At 43.0% G+C, this 19,827-nt stretch overlaps 2 protein-coding genes across 2 annotated transcripts; one reads left to right on the top strand and one right to left on the bottom strand.

Annotated features, from left to right (window-relative positions):
* Window positions 1-4,030: 4,030 nt before the first annotated feature.
* LOC311142647 (uncharacterized protein) lies at window positions 4,031-7,284 on the top strand (the record flags this gene model as incomplete). The annotated part of the gene is made up of 4 exons (XM_084178301.1): window positions 4,031-4,114; window positions 4,198-4,341; window positions 6,206-6,835; window positions 6,967-7,284. 4 exons carry the CDS (start codon window positions 4,031-4,033, stop codon window positions 7,087-7,089), a joined length of 981 nt encoding a protein of 326 aa, XP_084034427.1. The 3' UTR covers window positions 7,090-7,284.
* Window positions 7,285-12,533: 5,249 nt separating this feature from the next.
* On the bottom strand, window positions 12,534-14,890 carry LOC311142646 (uncharacterized protein; the record flags this gene model as incomplete). The annotated part of the gene is made up of 4 exons (XM_084178300.1): window positions 12,534-12,567; window positions 13,419-13,539; window positions 13,663-13,728; window positions 13,978-14,890. The coding sequence occupies 4 exons, from the start codon at window positions 14,888-14,890 to the stop codon at window positions 12,534-12,536; spliced, it is 1,134 nt and encodes a 377-aa protein (XP_084034426.1).
* Window positions 14,891-19,827: the final 4,937 nt, after the last annotated feature.

The raw sequence follows: 19,827 nt of genomic DNA, 5'->3' as shown, positions 1-19,827 counted from the left end.
CGTAATAGGAGAGATCCATTCTACTTCTGTAACTCTACTAAATATCTATGGGCCAAACATTGATAACCCCTCTTTTTTCAAAAGAGTCCTTGCCCTGATTCCAGATATCTCCCATACTAATCTGGTCATTGGAGGGGACCTTAACTGTGTACTAGACCAATATTTGGATAGATCCTCTACCCGGCGAACCCCTACCTCCTATTCAAGCGAATTCTTGAATACCTACATAAAAAATTCTAACTTATTTGATATATGGAGGATCTCTAATCCTACGGGTAGGGAATACTCCTTTTACTCTCATGTTCACAATGTATATACTCGAATTGACTACTTTTTGGTTGATGCTAAACTACTCCCCTATACCTGTAATGTGAGATATCATGATATTATAATCTCTGACCACAGTCCACTCACCTTCTCCCTGAGATTGGGTGACAGAGGGTCTGGAGGTTGAATCCTCAGCTCCTCACAGAACCAACATTCTGTGAACATCTTAAAGACCAAATTACATTTTTCTTTGATACCAACGACAACACAAGAGACTTCCCCAGCATTATTGTGGGAAACGCTGAAGGCTTATTTGAGAGGCTGTATCATCTCCTTTCAGACTGCCAGGAGTAGGCAAAACAGAAAAAAATTGGTAGAACTGGAGGGACAAATTCACTTACTGGATAGGGAGAATGCTAGACATCCATCTATGGAGAAACATAAACAAATTATGTCTTTAAAATTTAAATACAATCAGATCCTCTCGGCTAAAATTCCTAAATCTTTTCTCTATACCAAGCAAAAATATTTTGAGTTTGGTGACAAACCACACAAATTACTCGCCAGACAACTTCGAAAAAACGTGAGTGACCGAATGATTCACAAAGTTAAATCTGCATCTGGGGAATTACTCTCCTCCCCCAAAGACATCAATGACAGATTCCGTCAGTTTTATGAGACTCTATATACATCTAAAGCGGATCCTAACCCCTTAATTATGCATAACTTTTTGGAGGACTGTAATCTTCCTGCCCTGAACCAGGAAGACTCTAACTTCCTGAATAAGGAAATATCTCTTGAAGAAATTAGAGAAACAATTAAATCTCTAAAGAGTGGCAAGACCCCGGGCCCAGATGGATACCCTGGTGAATTCTATAAAACATTCAGCAACATGCTATCTCCCTACCTGCACAAAATGTTGGTTCGGGCCAATGAGGATGGAGCTCTCCCATCTACTTTGGATGAGGCATTTATTACAGTTATACATAAGAAGGGTAAAGATCCGGAAGAGGTAGGGTCATACAGACCAATATCCCTCCTTAATACAGACCAAAAGATTTTAGCAAAAACTCTGGCTAACAGGCTTAGCACTTTAATTGGCAAATTGGTCCATTCGGACCAGACCGGCTTTATCCCTAATAGAAACTCATTCTTCAATCTCAGGCGCCTCTTCAACATTATGTATTCTCAGAGGTTACCTAACGTGGACCTTGCCGTTATATCTCTTGACGCCGAAAAGGCCTTTGACCAAGTTGAGTGGCCCTATCTATTCAAGGTCCTACAGAAATTTAATATTGGAGATGGGTTCATAAATTGGATCCAGCTTTTATATAGGAACCCCTGTGCGAGAATACTCACTAACCAATCAATGTCGCCCCGATTTAACCTCCACAGAGGGACAAGGCAGGGTTGTGCGCTGTCGCCTATGCTCTTCGCCCTAATTATTGAACCTCTCGCTCAAGCGATCAGATCTCATTCAGCAATACACGGCTATAATACTAAAGATACTCTAAATAAGATTTCCCTATACGCAGATGATATTCTCCTCTATGTAACAGAACCCCAAGCTAGTATTCCAGCTATTCTTGAGGTGATTAATTTGTTTGGTACCTTCTCGGGATACAGAATAAATTGGAACAAGAGTGAATTAATGCCCATACGGTTGCAAAACACCTCCTGGCTAGAACATCTTCCAGTTAAGTTATCTTCAGAAAAATTTATCTACCTTGGAATTGTAGTTACCAAACAATACTCCTTACTATTTAAAGAGAATTTCCCTTCTCTGATGCAAAATCTCAAGGCAAACATACAGTTTTGGAGAACTCTCCCAATTTCTCTGCTCGGAAGAATTAATGCCATTAAAATGGTCTTCCTCCCACAACTGCTCTACCTATACCAGAACATCCCAGTATTCATACCTAAATCATTTCATAAACAACTGGACTCTATTATCAATCCTTTCATCTGGGATTATAAAACACACAGGATAGGTAAAAAACACCTATGTAAATCCAAGATGGAAGGAGGATTGTCTCTCCCAAATGTTATATTTTACTATTGGGCCGCTAACCTCCGCGCTGTTACGTTTTTGCTGGATGACGCACCCCCGCCATCCAGCTGGCTTAGCATGGAGCGGGAGGAGTGTCATCCCTTCTCTATTGGTGCCGTGATTTTGTCACCTGTTAATCTGGAGATGTCACTTTACCATAACAATCCTATTATACATAGCACAGTCCGAATCTGGAAGCAAATTAAAGTCCACTTTGAGTTTAGACCAATATCATTCATGCTCCCTGTTGCCAGGAATCCCTCCTTTGCCCCCTCTAACCTTGATAACACCTTTGAGCGATGGGGAGAGTTGGGGATAAGTACCATAGGGGATTTATATATAGGAGGGACCTTTGCTTCCTTTGAAGCGCTGAGGGAAACTTATAACCTTCCCAGAAGTAACTTTTTCAGATACCTACAAATTAGAGACTGTTAGAAAACACCTCCCAACATTTGAGAATGCTAAACCTTCCATGTTTGACGGATGCATAAAAATATGCCCCACCTCAGACAAACTGATATCTCGTCTATATGACGCTTTTCAATCTGTTAGCGCACCCTCTACAGATGCCATTAAGGCAAAATGGGAGGAAGAACTAGGGACTGATATTTCGGTGGCAGACTGGGAGGATAGCTTGGAGTATATCCACACCTGCTCCATTAACTCCAGACATCGTCTCATACAATTTAAGGTATTACACAGATTACACTACTCCAAAACTAAACTGCATAGGATATTTCCTGATACATCCCCTATGTGTGATAAATGTCAGGCTGAGCAGGGTACACTACTCCACTGCTTTGCCCTATGCTCTAGTCTGTATGGTTATTGGTGTGGAATATTTGGGGTCCTCTCTGAAGTTCTGGAGACTTCAATAGACCCAGACCCGCTTCTGATAATCCTGGGAGTGTCCGATTCCCTAAACGGATTAACCAACTCCCAAAAACAACTCATCTCTTACAGTCTCATTTCGGCAAAAAAATTAATCTTGTTGTTTTGGAAAAGGAGGGAAGCGCCCTCTACCAAATTATGGCTCAGCGAAGTGGCAAAAACTGTACACTTAGAAAGAATTAGATATATTCTGAACAATAAATTATCAACATTTGATCAAATCTGGCAGCCTTTCCTCTCTTTCCTGGACCAGTCGGTGCTGTGAATTTGTACTTTTTAACGCACTCTCAATTGTCATATTGTAATCTACCTTTGGGCAGCGTGTGCTGGCCCTGACACTCAAGCAGTCGGGAGGGGAATAGGGTGCAATAGGGGGGGGGGGGGGTTACATATACCCTTTTTCTTTCTACCTGTCCCTGTTCTGTATGTCGTGTTTTGTAATATTTGTTTTGTGTCCAGAACTCTGGGTCTTGTTGTTCATGTCTGTTCTCTTATGTTTAGATAAGAACTGTACACATGTCTTTCATACCTATACACCATTCTTGTGTGTGTTCAATAAAAAAATATTTGAACAGAGAAATGCTAAAGAATCCTACAGTATGGAAAGTCTTTAGCCCCATCCCTAATGTTATGGGAGTTGCATTTATTGCATTTCAATACACTTGCATTTTCAATTACCCATAAATTACTCACTACTTGTACAACTATGTTGGATTGCCTAAATATTCAACATTTTCTTGACAGTCAATGCCAGTGTATTCTATGTCTGCCCTAAGTACATGGCTTTGTCTGTCTCCTCAGTCTGGAAGGGTGACTCGGCTGATGGATAGAAATTATGATGGGGTGATCTCATCCTCCAACTCTGATGACATCTCTATCTACTCCTTCACTGACGGTGAATCTGAGGTAAGACAGTTGTACACCATGTCTTTGTTGAGTGACATCACTGTAAGGAGAATAGTCTCTGACTAGTTGACTCTGATACACAGTCTGATGATGAGGATCATGAAAGGAGGACACCACCGCTGAAAGTGAAGGATGAGGAGGATGGAAAGGTGACAAGGCTTAAAGTGAGGGATATGGTAGAGGACGACGATCTTTCTCTCCACTCCTTCGATGAGTCAGACTTTCTGGTATGTTCTGCAGCATGTATTTGAGTAGCTCTTTGACTGAATGTGGAGAATGGACTATGACCAACTAGCTCTCTGACACACAGCGTGATAATGGCAATGATGCCTCTGCTGAGGACAGTCCAAGGCCTTCAAAGGAACCACTGAGAAAAGGGGCTTCACTGAAGGACCCTCGACTGGTAGGCTCTTACGTGTGTGTGTGTGTGTGTGTTAGTGGTGCGCGGGTCAGCTGTTTGTTCAACCGAACCCACCCGCAATTGCTAATAACCCATCCGCAACCGCCCGACTATATGTGATAAAGTGAAAATCTGAGGCCCGCACCTGACCCTAACCCGCAAATATAGAACACCGTCAGAACGATTTCTTAGCAGGGGGTGCAGGATTTTTTTATGCCTAATTTGGATATGTTTCTGCTTATAACTTCCAACATTTTGGTAGGCTATTTGTTAGTCAACTTGTCTATAATTAGATAGAGGACTAAATAAACCAAAAACTTTTAGGGATCAAGAAGAAAATGCAATAACTTAAGAAAAAAAGGGAAACATTTTCTGTGCAAAATTTCCAAATGACATCAGTTTGACGGGTTGAAAACGACCAGACATGTTTCTGATAAGATTTCAGTTTGGCTTGGATGCACATTTTATGTGGTTGAAATATTATCAGCTTTTATGATGCTGATAAAGCAGTCCCTAGCTGCGCATTTGCATTCCCTCAAGATGCTGAAATAAATCATATTTCTCCACTGCTGTTCCCGAGTCAAAATAAAGCCTACATTTGGTGTAGCCTATCATTTTACTGCAAGAAATGCTTAATTCTGCAGGAGTTAATATTAAGACTGTGAGAGGTTAAAGATCTACAGTCAGTGTCCAGATTTCAGTTTCCATTTAACCCATCTGAACAGTAGGCTGTTTGTTCCCTTGACGTGCCATAGGCCTATTTGAATCCCCCTCTTGTGACTGTCGAATTTCTATAGTGCCTCACAATCATCACACATAACATAGGCACTGCCATCATCCTCTTTTAACACTTCACCAAATATTTTCCAAACATTACTTTTCTGGCCGTCCCTTCTTTATTTTCAACTTTCCATTTCGTAGCTTTTCTCTTATTGAATTAAAGCGTTTGGTGATTGGTGTGTAGTCTATCTGGCGCGCGTCAAGTTATGCCCTAAAGTTTAGGCTTACGCACTAATGCCAAATAGCCTATAGATATAACTTGCACAATAATTATACATTTATGGATTTTTTAATGTACTGTAATTTTCGGACTATAAGCCGCGCCTTTTTCCCCATTTTTCGACCCTGCGGCTTATATAACGGTGCGGCTAATCTATGGATTTTTACAGCTAAAGGCCACTAGAAGACCTCCTAAATCTATGGATTTTACAGGTTACAGTCCACCAACTTTAACTCTATGGGCTCTATGACCGGTCCGCGCCCCCCACCTTTAAGCGGCGGGCTCCAGCAGGAAAAGCTGGAGGGCCGGAAAAGAGTGATACAGGTAGCGCGCAAAAGTAAAAGTGGAACCGAGAGTGGTACGAGAGACAGAACGAGAGCAAGACAGACAGACATTACGAGAGCGAGACAGTTTGTCTCTTTCCCGACAATCCCCTCTGTGCACGAACCCTTACATATGGTAATTAAACATTAAAACACCTGCGGCTTATAGTCCAGTGCGGCTTATATATGTACACATCATTCAATATCATTCAATTTAGCTGCTGCGGCTTATACTCCGGTGCGCCTTATAGTGCGGAAAATACGGTATTGTTTTCTGTTTATTCAACAATATTTCATGACCCTAAATCCCCCGCCCTGTGGATATAACCGCGGGACTTCTGGTTATGAGTCAACCCGCGCATCACTAGTGTGTGTCACATCTCAATTGTTTGACTCTGTCTGTACAAATTATTGTGACCAAACCCAACATCCCTCTCCCTGCCTCTGTGAGTGCCCTGAAGAAGGTGTCACGCCAGATGGAGGTGGTCCCTACTGTCCGGCCCTGCAGGCAGCAGCTGGACAAGAAGACACAGTGGACCAACACCAACGAGGAGAGCCTGAGGAGAATTAAAGAAAACCTGGCCTCCATAGAGCTTGACCTGGAGGAAGGCCTGAAGACGGTCAATGACGGTCTGGACATCAACCAAGAGAGGCAGAAGAAGAATGAGGGATGCTTCAGAGCCTGGATTGAGAAGTGGATGGGGAGGAGGAAGGAGGAAAGACTGAGGGATGAAGATGTGAATAGGGAAGACAAAGGGAGGAGGGGCGAGAAGTTGAGGGCACTGATCCAAGTGATGAAGAGAAACTGCAGCGAAAGAGATCTTGAGGCAGTAGACTTGGACAGTTGGCTGAATGACTTGGAAAGGTTGAAAGTGGCCTTCAAGAAATGCACTGGAGAGATGGCCAAAATGGTAGAGAGCATGGCAGAAATGAAGACCAGCATAGCCAAGAACAGGCTCCTCAAGCTTGAAAAAAAGAAGTATGAAGTCCAGCGCTTTGTAAGTTACTCTTACTTATTGAGTGTAGTCATGTATCTAATGTATTTATCGATTAGTTATACAGTATATCTAGAGATTGTGTATAACATAGCACTGTCCTGACAGTTTGTTTGTTGTTTCTGGTATTACAGAGCCCAGGGAAAGTCTCTGGTCCTGTGTCTGGCCAGACTGGCCTTTCTCCTCTTGTGACCTCAGCACCCTGGACCCTGGCTGAAGCCCTACGGGCCCTGCCCTCTCCAGAACATTGCCTTTAAATTTCAATCGAGCTATAGCGAGTTTTGCCGTTACGGATTGAAGTCATCAGTCTGTCAGTGAAGACACAGGTGCTCCTGGGTGAACCATCTGTCACGCCCTGGCTCTGGGGACTCTAGTATGTTGAGCCAGGGTGTGAGTTTTCGTTTGTTTTCGTTCTAGTTTAGTATTTCTATGTTGGCCAGTGTGGTTCTCAATCAGAGGCAACAGGTATCAGCTGTTGCTTGTTGTCTCTGATTGGGGACCATACTTAAGCAGCCAGTTTTCCCACAGTGTTGGTGGGATCTTCTTCCTGTGTAGGTTTGTGTTTTGCACCTTTGGACGTCACGTTATCGTTTGTTGTTTTGTTCGTGTCATTTTGGGATGCTAGTTCGTTTATTCTCTCTGTGTTGTTTTTGAAGAGAGTTCCACACAGTGTGTGCCTTTAGTTTGTACTTTACCGGTGTGCGTAAAGTTCGCTTGCCTGCCAGGTTGTATTTAGCCGTGTTTGGCTTGTTCTTTTTTGTCTTCACTAAAGACGTTAGTACGAAGCCTCTACACTCAACCTTGACACCATCACAGATTCTGGCAGTGACTCCGGCATTTTTGCTGTGAAACTCTGGGGGGCACTGACAGACAAAGACAGTGGACTGAGGTGGGAATGTTGAGAATGTGGATGTTGAGCCACTGGAGCCCAGTGACTGCTGGTTTGAGAGGCAGATGCATGCCCATGACTGAGTCCATGGCCGAAGTTCGTGACTATGTCCATGACCTTGGCTGTGGCTGCAGCTGTGTCCATGTTCGTGACTATGTCCGTGACTTGGCCCAAAGCTATGCTTGAGGCCATATCCATGGTTGTGTCCGTAATAACCTGAGAGCTGAACAGGGCTCCCCTGTGTATAGTAGGAGTGGGCCCAGCCTTCAAATGTCTTTGGTGTGGTCTCGGTAGCCTGTAGGTTGGAGGTAAAGGACACTGGAGCGTAGGCTTGGACTGGGTAGGAGCCTGGGGTTGGAATGATTCTGCAATCAATGAGAACGTGGACAGATTTCAGAGAGCCTATCTATACCAGTGATTCTCTATCTAATCATGGGGGACCACTAGGTGCCTATTGTACAGTATTAAATTACAGCTGAGGATCATCAATTATAACTGCACCTCATTATACTGTAGAACATTATGTGCTCTGGCTTGCACACAGTAATTGTTATTTAATGACCTCTTGTCTTGTCTGATAAATGATATGTCTGGTGCTTTCTCAGTACTCACGGTGGGTGGACCGTCTTCCTTCTCTCCTCTGTTGATGCAGGGACATACAGGACACCAATGTTCCTCAGCAGCCTGAAAGGCATCTTCTTGTCCAGCACTGATGCCCTGGCATCGGACATGTCCAGAAGTGAGAGCCAGCCCTTTCCGTCTGTTTCACCAGTGCAAGTTAAGGAGAATGTGTGACGCAGTGATGCAAGATTTTTTCTAAACAAACATGCCATAATGTTCAGCAGCAGGATTCATATACAACACCTATAACCTATTACCACTTAACTACACTACTAAGCACACTCATAAAGCTGTGACATACTGCAGAGGAGTGTATCAGTTATTTTGAACCACAATGAGGTTGGAGTAAGGATACAGATCCCCCCTGCGATGATGGCGATGGCATTGCAAAGGAAGACAGTGTGTGGGACCAAAAGTGTTATGATGAACAGAAACAGCCAGGGCAGGGCTAACATGGGTACAGTGACCCCGAAAAGAAAGCCCTTAACCATACGGGAGTGCACTGTGGCCATACCCATAAGGGAGAGGGACACTGGAATGAACCCCTCCACCTGGTTCTGGGCAGATGCACCAAACAGTAGCAGACCCAGTATGGTGTACAACACCCCTGTGCTGATAGAGAGCAGCAGAAACATGAGGAGGAACCAAACAGTGCCCACATTCTTCTCAATGCCTCCACAGAGGGGCACCAGAACCCCAATACTGAGGAGTAGCTGGGTCACTGTCTTGTGGTGGAAGGAGTATGTGAGGAGCTTGTGCACTGCAAAGGAAGAGGAAATTATTAAAACATAAATTATAGGGTTGACAGACATAAGCTGCACTGGTGTGTTGTGCTGTAGCCTGCTGCTGTAGCCTACTGGCACCATCTGTTACATTAGCTATAAGTTTTAGCAAGCTAGCTAACGTTACAACACTCTCATACAAAGTAGCTACTGAGCATATATAACTGTTGATTCACTCAGACCCTCCTAGCTAACTTACCATGCCCATTGCCAAAAACTGTCGTTCCAAGACTGAAGACATCCTCTGATAAACCGAAATATGTAGTGACAGTAAACAAAACAAATGATACTATAATGACAGCAACAATCCCACTCGTGAGCCTGAACTCAGGAGTAAAACTCTTGAACCTCTGAACCATATGTTTTAAAATTATTCGGGATATCATTTTGATGCCCAATGCATATTTGTCAAACTAGTACTTGGATAATCAAGCACAATAATCAATCAACTTTTCCTCCAATATTGCGCAACACTTTAGCCAGATTGTAGGTAGGTAGCTAGCTAGCTAGCTAGAGGTTCCCACTAGATAACACAGCCACAAAGTACAAATAGGCTATATCGTAAAAATTAATGAAAACAAAAATAGGCTTTTTGGTCTTAATTTAAGGTTGGGCATAAGGTTAGCAGTGTGGTTAAGTTTAAAATCCGAGTTTAAGAAGATGAATTGTAGAAATAGGCGGGAAAGCTTGCTAAGCAAAAACAAATGTACTGGACTTCCGCATTTGGATTCGTCACAACCACAAAGTTGCTCAACTGTTGCTCAGATCATCAAGTGCTGCATTTGAAGACACTGCCACCTGCTGACATGTGCCTCAAATGTGATGATCAAAGAGTCCTCAACAGCCATTTGAGTTAGATAGCTAGATAGATTTTATTTGACAGTTATAAATGCATAGTTCCCGCTCAGCCCAGTCAAAACTGTTCGCTGCTCTGGCACCCCAATGGTGGAACAAGCTCCCTCACGACGCCAGGACAGCGGAGTCACTCACCACCTTCCAGAGACATTTGAAACCCCACCTCTTTAAGGAATACCTGGGATAGGATAAAGTAATCCTTCCAGTGGGATAATCCAGTTATCCCACTGGCTATAAGGTGAATGCACAAATTTGTAAGTCGCTCTGGATAAGAGCGTCTGCTAAATGATGTAAATGTAATAAATTACGACCAGGGGGAGATACCACCAGTCCAGTCCCATACAAGCCTTTCCTGTGACGTATTATGCGCAGCCATAAAACTGTGACCTATTGTGACGTAACCAAGCATAAATTCACTACATAAAATGTGTTCAGCTTTGATATCATCAGTACAATCGCTTTCTTCAGTCAGGTTGTTTCAGGTGCATAGTCTGCCCTAGTTGACACTGTGCAGAGAATAAATACTACGATTGGAAACGGTTGGATAGACCCGTGCGCACTGCACAAGGTGATTTGGAGTTTAGAACGTCTGGTAGGCTCTTACATTCTTTGGTCCCAAATGGCACCCTGTAGTGTACTACTTTTGACCTGTGCCCATTGGACTCAGGTCAAAATAAGTGCAATATATGGGCACTGGGGTGCCATTTGGGACATGCCTTTATGCGTGTGTGTGCCAGGATATGTTTTGTGCCAATCAATTGATGGAAATGTATCCCTCAGAAAGCAAGATGAATCGTAATGATGAGAGAATCAAAAGAGCTATATATTTAAAAAATCTTCTGTTTTTGTTATCACCTTTTAAATGGAGTGTTGTGTTGACAGTTGAATCCAGTGAGGGTGAACACCCCTGATTCTGTGATGTGGCCAACCGGCAAAGTGCGCAGAAGGCCAAGGCCTGTAAGTCAAATCTGACCTGAAAACAATAACACATAAACATTAGTTATGCTGCATGTACAAACTGCAGTTATCACAATAAAAGCAAGTGCAGATATCCCTCCTTATCTAACCACATTTGAAATTGAATATTGTCTTGACAGTCTACTTCAGTGCAGACCCCTCAGATCCACAAAAGGCCTGTATGTCACATTCAAATCAACCACATAACAGTAGCTACTTAAATTATTTATTGATAGCTACATCATTTATTTCCAAGTTATTTCCAAGGCCAAAATGAGCAAAAGAGTGTTACATTTTTCTTTACTGTTCACAGCCAATCATTGTGAGCTGTGGGCAGGAACAGACATCTGGGGATGGATGGGACATCAATCCAGAGCCTCTTAGCCAGGTCAGACATCTCTGCTGTTCCCATAGAGACAGAACAGATAGATCAATCTGTTGATTCATATGGCCATTTTGGTTGGCTTGGTTGAATTGACAATCATTCATTAGAAACGCTAAAGAATGGGGCGGAGCTAGCATGTTGGAGTGAACGGCTGTGTGTGAGAGGCTCCCGCAACTTTTTTGCGAAATAATCTAACCTAATTTACTTTATTGCACTTGTTACAACAAACTTTTCTTTCTAATACAATATTGTAACTTTCTATGTGAAAATGCCTAGTAATAAGCGACCAAAGGACAATAAATCCCCATCAGAGGCCTACTCCCCACCAAACAACGAGACAAACATGGCGGAAGGCACAGCTAACAACGTGACACTTACAGAACTTACCCGGGCTTTGGGATAACTACTGTTGCTATAGCGGAGGATCTTAAGGCTACTATTGCTGAACTGGACACTAAAATCGAGAGCACCATTCGAACGGTCGCTTCGCAGGGCCAGAGTATTGTGGACCTTGAGAAAGCTTCTGAATTCAACGCTGGTAGGATCGACGAGTTAGAGAAGCTATGCACGTCATTGCAGGATAATGTGCAGAGGCTTTCTGTGAAAGTGGTCGACCTGGAGGGCAGATCCAGGCGGCATAACCTTTGCGTTGTGGGTCTGGCAGAAGGGGTGGAGGCGGGCTCTCGCCCCACCGACTTCTTCGCCAAGCTACTGAAGGATGCAATGGGACCGGATGTTTTGGCGTCGGATCCCCTAGTGGACCGTGCACATCGCGCCCTTGTCCCAGTGCCTGGACCGGGCCAGCGTCCTCGCCCAGTAATCATCTGTTGTCACAGTTTCAAGACCAAGGATCTTATCCTGCGCGAGGCTCGAATGAGGGGCAACCTGTTACATAAAGGGCACCCCTTTCGTGTCTATGAGGACTATGCGCCCGATGTGGCAAAGCACCGCGCTGGCTACAGAGATGTCATGACCAAACTCTACAAACTCCATCTTCGTCCAGCCTTGCTCTTCCCTGCAAGACTAAGAATTACCCCGCCTTCCGGGGAGAAGATCTGGCTCTCCTCGGTTCTGGACGCAGAGAAGTTTGTCCGGGAATATACACCAATCCCCCGTACAGGTTAGTGCCTTGTCATTGTGTGTTAAGGTCTGCTCACGGACTCGAATCCATACCATACCATACCATAACGGGTGAAACCGTATTAAACGGTCTCAGCAAGGGCTACCGAACATGTAATACGATGAGCTGACCAATGGAGGGCGGTCAGAGCTCTCACTTAACGTTAATTTCACTTTCATTCCGATTGGGTTTAGCGTAGAATCCCGTATTATCGGCATATTCAACAGCGTTTAAGAAATATATTACCTTCAACAGTGTTATCTTGTGATCAAGCCTTCAATGTTTTGTGATTATTGGTGTCGTAAAAATGTTAGCTAACGGTTTAGCAATTAGCAAGTTTGACATTTCATTTGAAAATATTACTGTTATCTGCTTTTGATAAGCGGTTTAGCAAAAAAATACGTCCCGTATTATCTGTATACGGCCCCCAGTTATTGGGCACCTTACTATTTTGTTCAATTACAAGATATATCCGTTTAATTTTGTTGAAAAAAGAGACACCAACCACGTACCCGAAGTGTTTACTAGATAGTTGACTAGTTGGCTAGTCTTCAGGTAAAAAATAATGACTTGCCTGTCAACTTTTCATTGCGTAGCCCGGTGCGCCCTCTTGTGGACTCTTAAAAAATGGTTCTTCACCAACATATTCAGTGTTGTAACCAAATGAAATATGAGTATTAATAATTTACATCAAATACACTTTAATTTCAGTTATGTGCATTAACATAAAACAATGAAAACACTGTTGGAGTTTGTGTTGCAGAGGTGCACTTGGAAAGTAAAGGAAGAAATACACAAGATGGGTTCAATAAATATATATATTATATTTTAGACATTTATTTTTTTGAACAAATAAATAATTTCATATGAACACAAACAAAACAAACAATTAAATCTCGACCTCCATCCCTATATTGTCACAAAAATCACAATAAAAATCCAGCTCCACCGCTACCTCTTGATCCCACTGCACACACCTGCAGTGGAACCAGTGCTGGCAAAAGTCACAGCACACCCATGGCACCTCGGATCTGCACTCCTGAGAGGAGCTTGCAGGCGGATCACGCTCCCCGCAGCGAGCACAGCAGGTGGTGTCTTCTTTTATAAAAAATTAAATAATAATACAAATTGATTAATATGGTTTTGCAAAATGTAGAAGTTCTTCAACAACAATAGTAATTGATACAACTGAGAGAGCGAGAAAAACAGATTATGAAGTACCTGAGAGTGGTGCCATGGGTGGTGTGACAGATGTGACCGGTGTAGCTTTTCTCTTCCTTTTCTGTGCTGCAGTTTGAGAAAAAGTAGTGTTAGACAGAGCATGTTGCATGAAAACCCTTTTCAACTTTTTTACATCAATACCTCTGGAGGAAGCTGCAGAGGTTTTGGAGGAGGCGGAGATGACTTGAGGGCTGGTGCTATTTACTGTAGATATATAAAGATATATATATATATATATATATATATATATTTACATTGCTGTTTTATAAAACAGATAACAAGCAGTCATTTTTTCGTAATTTAACATGTGTTTACCTGTGGAGGTGGTGGTATTCAAATTGCAGGGGGCAGGGACACCAGACGAGGCTGCTATGGTGGTGTGACCAGGGGAGACGGAGGAGGCAGTTGGTCCAGAGGAGGCCGTGTTGGTGGTGACAGACATGGGGGGTGGTGTGCATTGGGGTGGTGGTGGACAAAACCGCAGACGATGGCTTGGAGGAGCTGGTGTTTGTAATGGTGGGGTTGAGGGGCCGACGATGGTGTGGCCGGGAGAGTAGGCATGTGGCCTTCTTCTGCAGCTGGGGACTCCGGCGGCTCCTACAGGTGTTGCACACTGGGAGGCACTGGCAGTGGTGATGCAGCTGTCAGGAGTGGTTCCAGCAGGGGGTCCAGCAGAGGCGATGGCGTCAATGGTCTCATCCATGGCAGCCCTCTCCTGTGCCCTCTGTGTTCTGAGGGCTGCCCGACGCTCTTTCTCCTCTGCCCCGGCCCTCTCCTTCTCACCCCTCTCCTGCCACTGGCGCGTGTATTCCTCCCCGGTGAGGCATGTGGCGACCACAGGGAGTCTTCTGTATCGGTCCAGCCGATACTTCAGGACAGTAAGGATGTGCCCCAGGTCCTTCGCTATCAGCCCCCCCTCTATTAGGGGGTGCTCTTCTAGAGCTAGGGATAGGACTGGAGCAGCGGCTGGGACTGGGGCAGGGGCTGAGGGTCCTCCTGTGGTCGCTGGGGAGGAGGTGCTGATGGATGGCACATTGCTGCTGGTTCCAGTAGAGGCGGTGTTGGGACCCGGTAGGGTCCGAGACGGCATTAAACGGGACCCTTCAATGGCTGAAGGGTCAAAAGGGAAGAGGCCACACTTCTTAAACCCTTCCACCACATAGCGCATGTCCTTGCATCGCTGGTACGGGTAGCGGAATACTCTGGCAAATTCTGATTTGTTTACCATGTAGGAGTGGTCAAAATGGCTAAGGTCTCCAGCTACCTTGGAGAACTCAGCCTTTAAAGGGCCAAAGTATGCCACGTCCAGCGGCTGCAGGACATGGGTGCAGTGTGGTGGAAGACAAAGAAGTATAACCCCTTCCCTTAGTGCCACCGCGAGCACTTCCGGGTCCATGTGGCTCTTGTGCCCATCAAAGAGGAGAAGGAGAGGGCGCTCTTTCACTGCATACTTAATGAAGTGCTGAAACCACTTCCTGAACAGGTCCCCGTCAATGTAGCCACTGCTTGACCGTCCATACAAGGCTTGGGGGGGGCCTCCCAGTGTGTAGTGGCCACCGGGGAAACACTTGGGGTAGATGATAAACGGGGGGATGTCCTCCCCAGTTGCGTTGAAGCAGGCCAGCACTGTGATGTGCTCCTTGGTCCCCGGAGCCTGCTGGTACACGTGTTTTGCGCCCCGGGGAGCCAGCACTTTGTGCCTGCTCTGGTCGCTACGAAACCCAGACTCATCGCAGTTATAGATTTGTCTGGGTTTCTCCCTCAACCCACTCTCCTCCAAGTGCTTCTCATAAGAAGTGAAGAAGGTGTCCATCGTCGGACGTGTGGCACACTCAGCTCTCCCCCTATCCAGGGTGTCCGGCCTCCTCATGCTTAGGTTCTTGTGCCTCCTCCTGAACATTTCCCACCACCTCTTCCCCAGTGGTGGGATTGTTTCCCCTGGGTGCCGAAACCTACAATAGAATAGAATATATAATTGTCCATCCAGGATGAACATTTTTGTTTTGGCATCACCATACACATCCACATTTACATCACACACATTGATAACAGTCAGTCCAGCATTCTACATACATAAACACATAGAACACCAAATACCTGCGTATTTTGTCGGCGTATTTCATCAGCCTCTGTCTGGTGAAGGGGAACCCATGGCTGGCGCAGTAGATACAGTACTGCACCAGAGACTTTTCATCCTCTGGTGCAAGCAATGTGGGTGGTCCACTGCGACAACCATGGGTCACCCGGCCGCTCAGCCTGTCCGCCAGGGTCTGCCGAGGTACACCATGCACCTTGGTAGACAAGAAAATAAAACTGTTACTAGCAGATAAAATTCACATACACGTGGTAATCTCCTAAAAACAAAAGATGCCTAACCTTGGCAGCCTGGCGGATAGCCATCCCTGCCCCGCAGTCCTCCATGGCATGGAACATGTAGGTATGCACATGTATGTATGTATGTATGTATGTGTGTGTGTGTGTGTGGATGTGTATATGTGTATGTGTGCACATATGTATATATAAATCACTATTTTTTTTAAATTATTTGAAAATAATTTATTATTATTATTATTATTTTTACATTTTTAATTTTTTAAACATTTTTATTGACTTTGTTATTTTTTTGATTGGGGGGTACGTTCAATTTATCAAAATCCTTGTTCCCTTCTCCTAACCCACAATATGTAACTGTACTGCTGTCTATGTTGGTTACTGATGGTTTATGTTTAGACCGGTATTGCTTAGCAATAGAATCTTGTGATGATACATCTTGCTTATCTCAGGGATTGACCCAAGATGAACCTTAAGTGCGCAATATGTTTAAGTTGCAACTTATTCTGTTTAGGTTTATTAGATGCTAATTGAACACTTGGTAGACAAGAAAATAAAACTGTTACTAGCAGATAAAATTCACATACACGTGGTAATCTCCTAAAAACAAAAGATGCCTAACCTTGGCAGCCTGGCGGATAGCCATCCCTGCCCCGCAGTCCTCCATGGCATGGAACATGTCCACCTCACTCCACTGCTTCCTCTTGACTTTCTCCATGCTGTGGTGGTAAATACATGTAGCTAAATAACTTGGCATACTATACACATTTTAGAAAGATAACTCAATCTGAATATGTATAAACATTTACATTTCAAAGCTAAGGCATTGAAAGGTGATGAAAGTTTTCACAATAACTGAAAGTGTACCCACGTTTTTTGTTTGATGTTATCTGTAATGAAAATTAGTGTCCCAATTAGTGTAATATTGATGCATACATTGTACCATTTAACTAAATACTGCCTCTATGTAGCTGTTGTAAGATGAAACATAGCCAACAGTGATAGGTGTCAAAAAGTTCATGGTTCAAAGTTCCAAATACATTTTTGCAGATTGTGCAAAACGCCTCCGTCAGAGGACTCCAATTTTGATACGGTAAAGCTTGACAACATGCAGCTGTTTTCGTGATATGTATTATCTAACACTTACAATTTCTTTCCTTTTTGCTTACTTAGCAGTTCTATCAACATTTAGCAACTAAGATAGCAACATTAGAACATCCGTTAGCTATATTTCAGAGGTAAAAAGTTGGATATTAAATTAGGTGTGGTCTGTCGCGCAGTCGAATTTTACAATATGCAGCGTGTTCCACTAAATGTGTACATATAACTTTTTTGAAAACTCTCAAAACCTAACTTAACTTACAGAAATTGCACTGAAAATCGGTGGTCAGCTAGCTAAAAGGGTGTCGTTAGTCACAAAACGTACCGTTATTTTTCAGTCCATTTAAATATTGAGCTCGAGGTGATTCAGTCCTCCAACCGCTAGAGAGTGTCCAAGGTCAGGGGGTGTCTGATGTTTGGGGAAAATTAGCTAGAGCGATGCCTGTTTGGGAGGCCTTCCAGGTCGGATCATTGACACTTTCGGATGGATATACTTATATTCCCCCATTTTTGTTTTGTTTCGTTATTTATTTTTCAATTCTTACATTATTCCTGTGCGTACATATAATAATAATTATTTGTACTTTATTATTATTTTCTCTTAGCATTTTAGTATTATGTATGTGTATATTTTTAATTTGTATAGATTATTATTCTGGGGTATGCATGTGTGTGTATGGATGTATGCGTGTGTATGTATCTGTATATATTTAAGAATATTTATTTTATATGTATATATTTTTGGGTGTATGTATGTGTGCGTGTATACGTGTGTATATGTGTGTGTGTGCGTATATATATATATATATATATATATATATATATATATATATATATATATATATATATATATATATATATATATATATATATATATATACGTGTGTGTGTGTGTGTATGTAGGTATGCACATGTATGTATGTATGTATGTATGTATGTGTGTGTGTGTGTGGATGTGTATATGTGTATGTGTGCACATATGTATATATAAATCACTATTTTTTTTAAATTATTTGAAAATAATTTATTATTATTATTATTATTTTTACATTTTTAATTTTTTAAACATTTTTATTGACTTTGTTATTTTTTTGATTGGGGGGTACGTTCAATTTATCAAAATCCTTGTTCCCTTCTCCTAACCCACAATATGTAACTGTACTGCTGTCTATGTTGGTTACTGATGGTTTATGTTTAGACCGGTATTGCTTAGCAATAGAATCTTGTGATGATACATCTTGCTTATCTCAGGGATTGACCCAAGATGAACCTTAAGTGCGCAATATGTTTAAGTTGCAACTTATTCTGTTTAGGTTTATTAGATGCTAATTGAACACTTTAAGTGCGGGAGCCTCCTCAGTTCATATGTTAGTAGAAGTTCTAGGATAGCGAGAGGTGAGCGCATAGTTGGGATTTTATTTGTGTTTTACCTCTTGTTCGAGGTCGCGCCGTGCTTTTTTGGCATCGGCCAGACAATGTGTTTGTTATTTTTATTTTCATATTTTTTTCTGTCCTATGTGTGTATGCCTGTTAAATGTGGGTTGATGGGGGGGGGGTAAAGGTTGGGGAAAGTAGGGGAACAGGGTGGAGAGTAAAGGTGCTTGCGGGGGGGGGAGGGGTGGGTTGGATACTGCTCGGGTGTAGGTGCTACATATGCTGATTGTGATGGTTTGGTGCGCTTTCTTACCTTTTTAGTGAGTTACATGTTATGCAGGCCACCATAGGAACTACAAATGAGAGGAGGGCGGGACTTACATTCACTTCCTGGAATGTCAAGGGTTTAAACGAACCAATTAAGAGAGGCAGGGTCCTAGCCCACTTGAAAGCACTTTCGTCTGATATTATATTTTTGCAAGAAACCCATCTGAAAAACAAATCTCATAACAGACTTAAATGTAAGTGGGTGGGACATGTGTATCACTCTAACTTCTCTGCCAAAACGAGAGGCACAGCGATTCTGGTACGGAAAGGAATTCCCTTTCTACATAAAACCACTATTGTGGATAAAGAGGGTCGTTATGTGATCGTAATAGGAGAGATCCATTCTACTTCTGTAACTCTACTAAATATCTATGGGCCAAACATTGATAACCCCTCTTTTTTCAAAAGAGTCCTTGCCCTGATTCCAGATATCTCCCATACTAATCTGGTCATTGGAGGGGACCTTAACTGTGTACTAGACCAATATTTGGATAGATCCTCTACCCGGCGAACCCCTACCTCCTATTCAAGCGAATTCTTGAATACCTACATAAAAAATTCTAACTTATTTGATATATGGAGGATCTCTAATCCTACGGGTAGGGAATACTCCTTTTACTCTCATGTTCACAATGTATATACTCGAATTGACTACTTTTTGGTTGATGCTAAACTACTCCCCTATACCTGTAATGTGAGATATCATGATATTATAATCTCTGACCACAGTCCACTCACCTTCTCCCTGAGATTGGGTGACAGAGGGTCTGGAGGTTGAATCCTCAGCTCCTCACAGAACCAACATTCTGTGAACATCTTAAAGACCAAATTACATTTTTCTTTGATACCAACGACAACACAAGAGACTTCCCCAGCATTATTGTGGGAAACGCTGAAGGCTTATTTGAGAGGCTGTATCATCTCCTTTCAGACTGCCAGGAGTAGGCAAAACAGAAAAAAATTGGTAGAACTGGAGGGACAAATTCACTTACTGGATAGGGAGAATGCTAGACATCCATCTATGGAGAAACA

Source organism: Coregonus lavaretus (assembly GCF_964263955.1).
Source record: "Coregonus lavaretus genome assembly, chromosome: 15".
Taxonomy (NCBI): domain Eukaryota; kingdom Metazoa; phylum Chordata; class Actinopteri; order Salmoniformes; family Salmonidae; genus Coregonus; species Coregonus lavaretus.
This window is presented reverse-complemented; position numbering and strand designations above follow the sequence as displayed.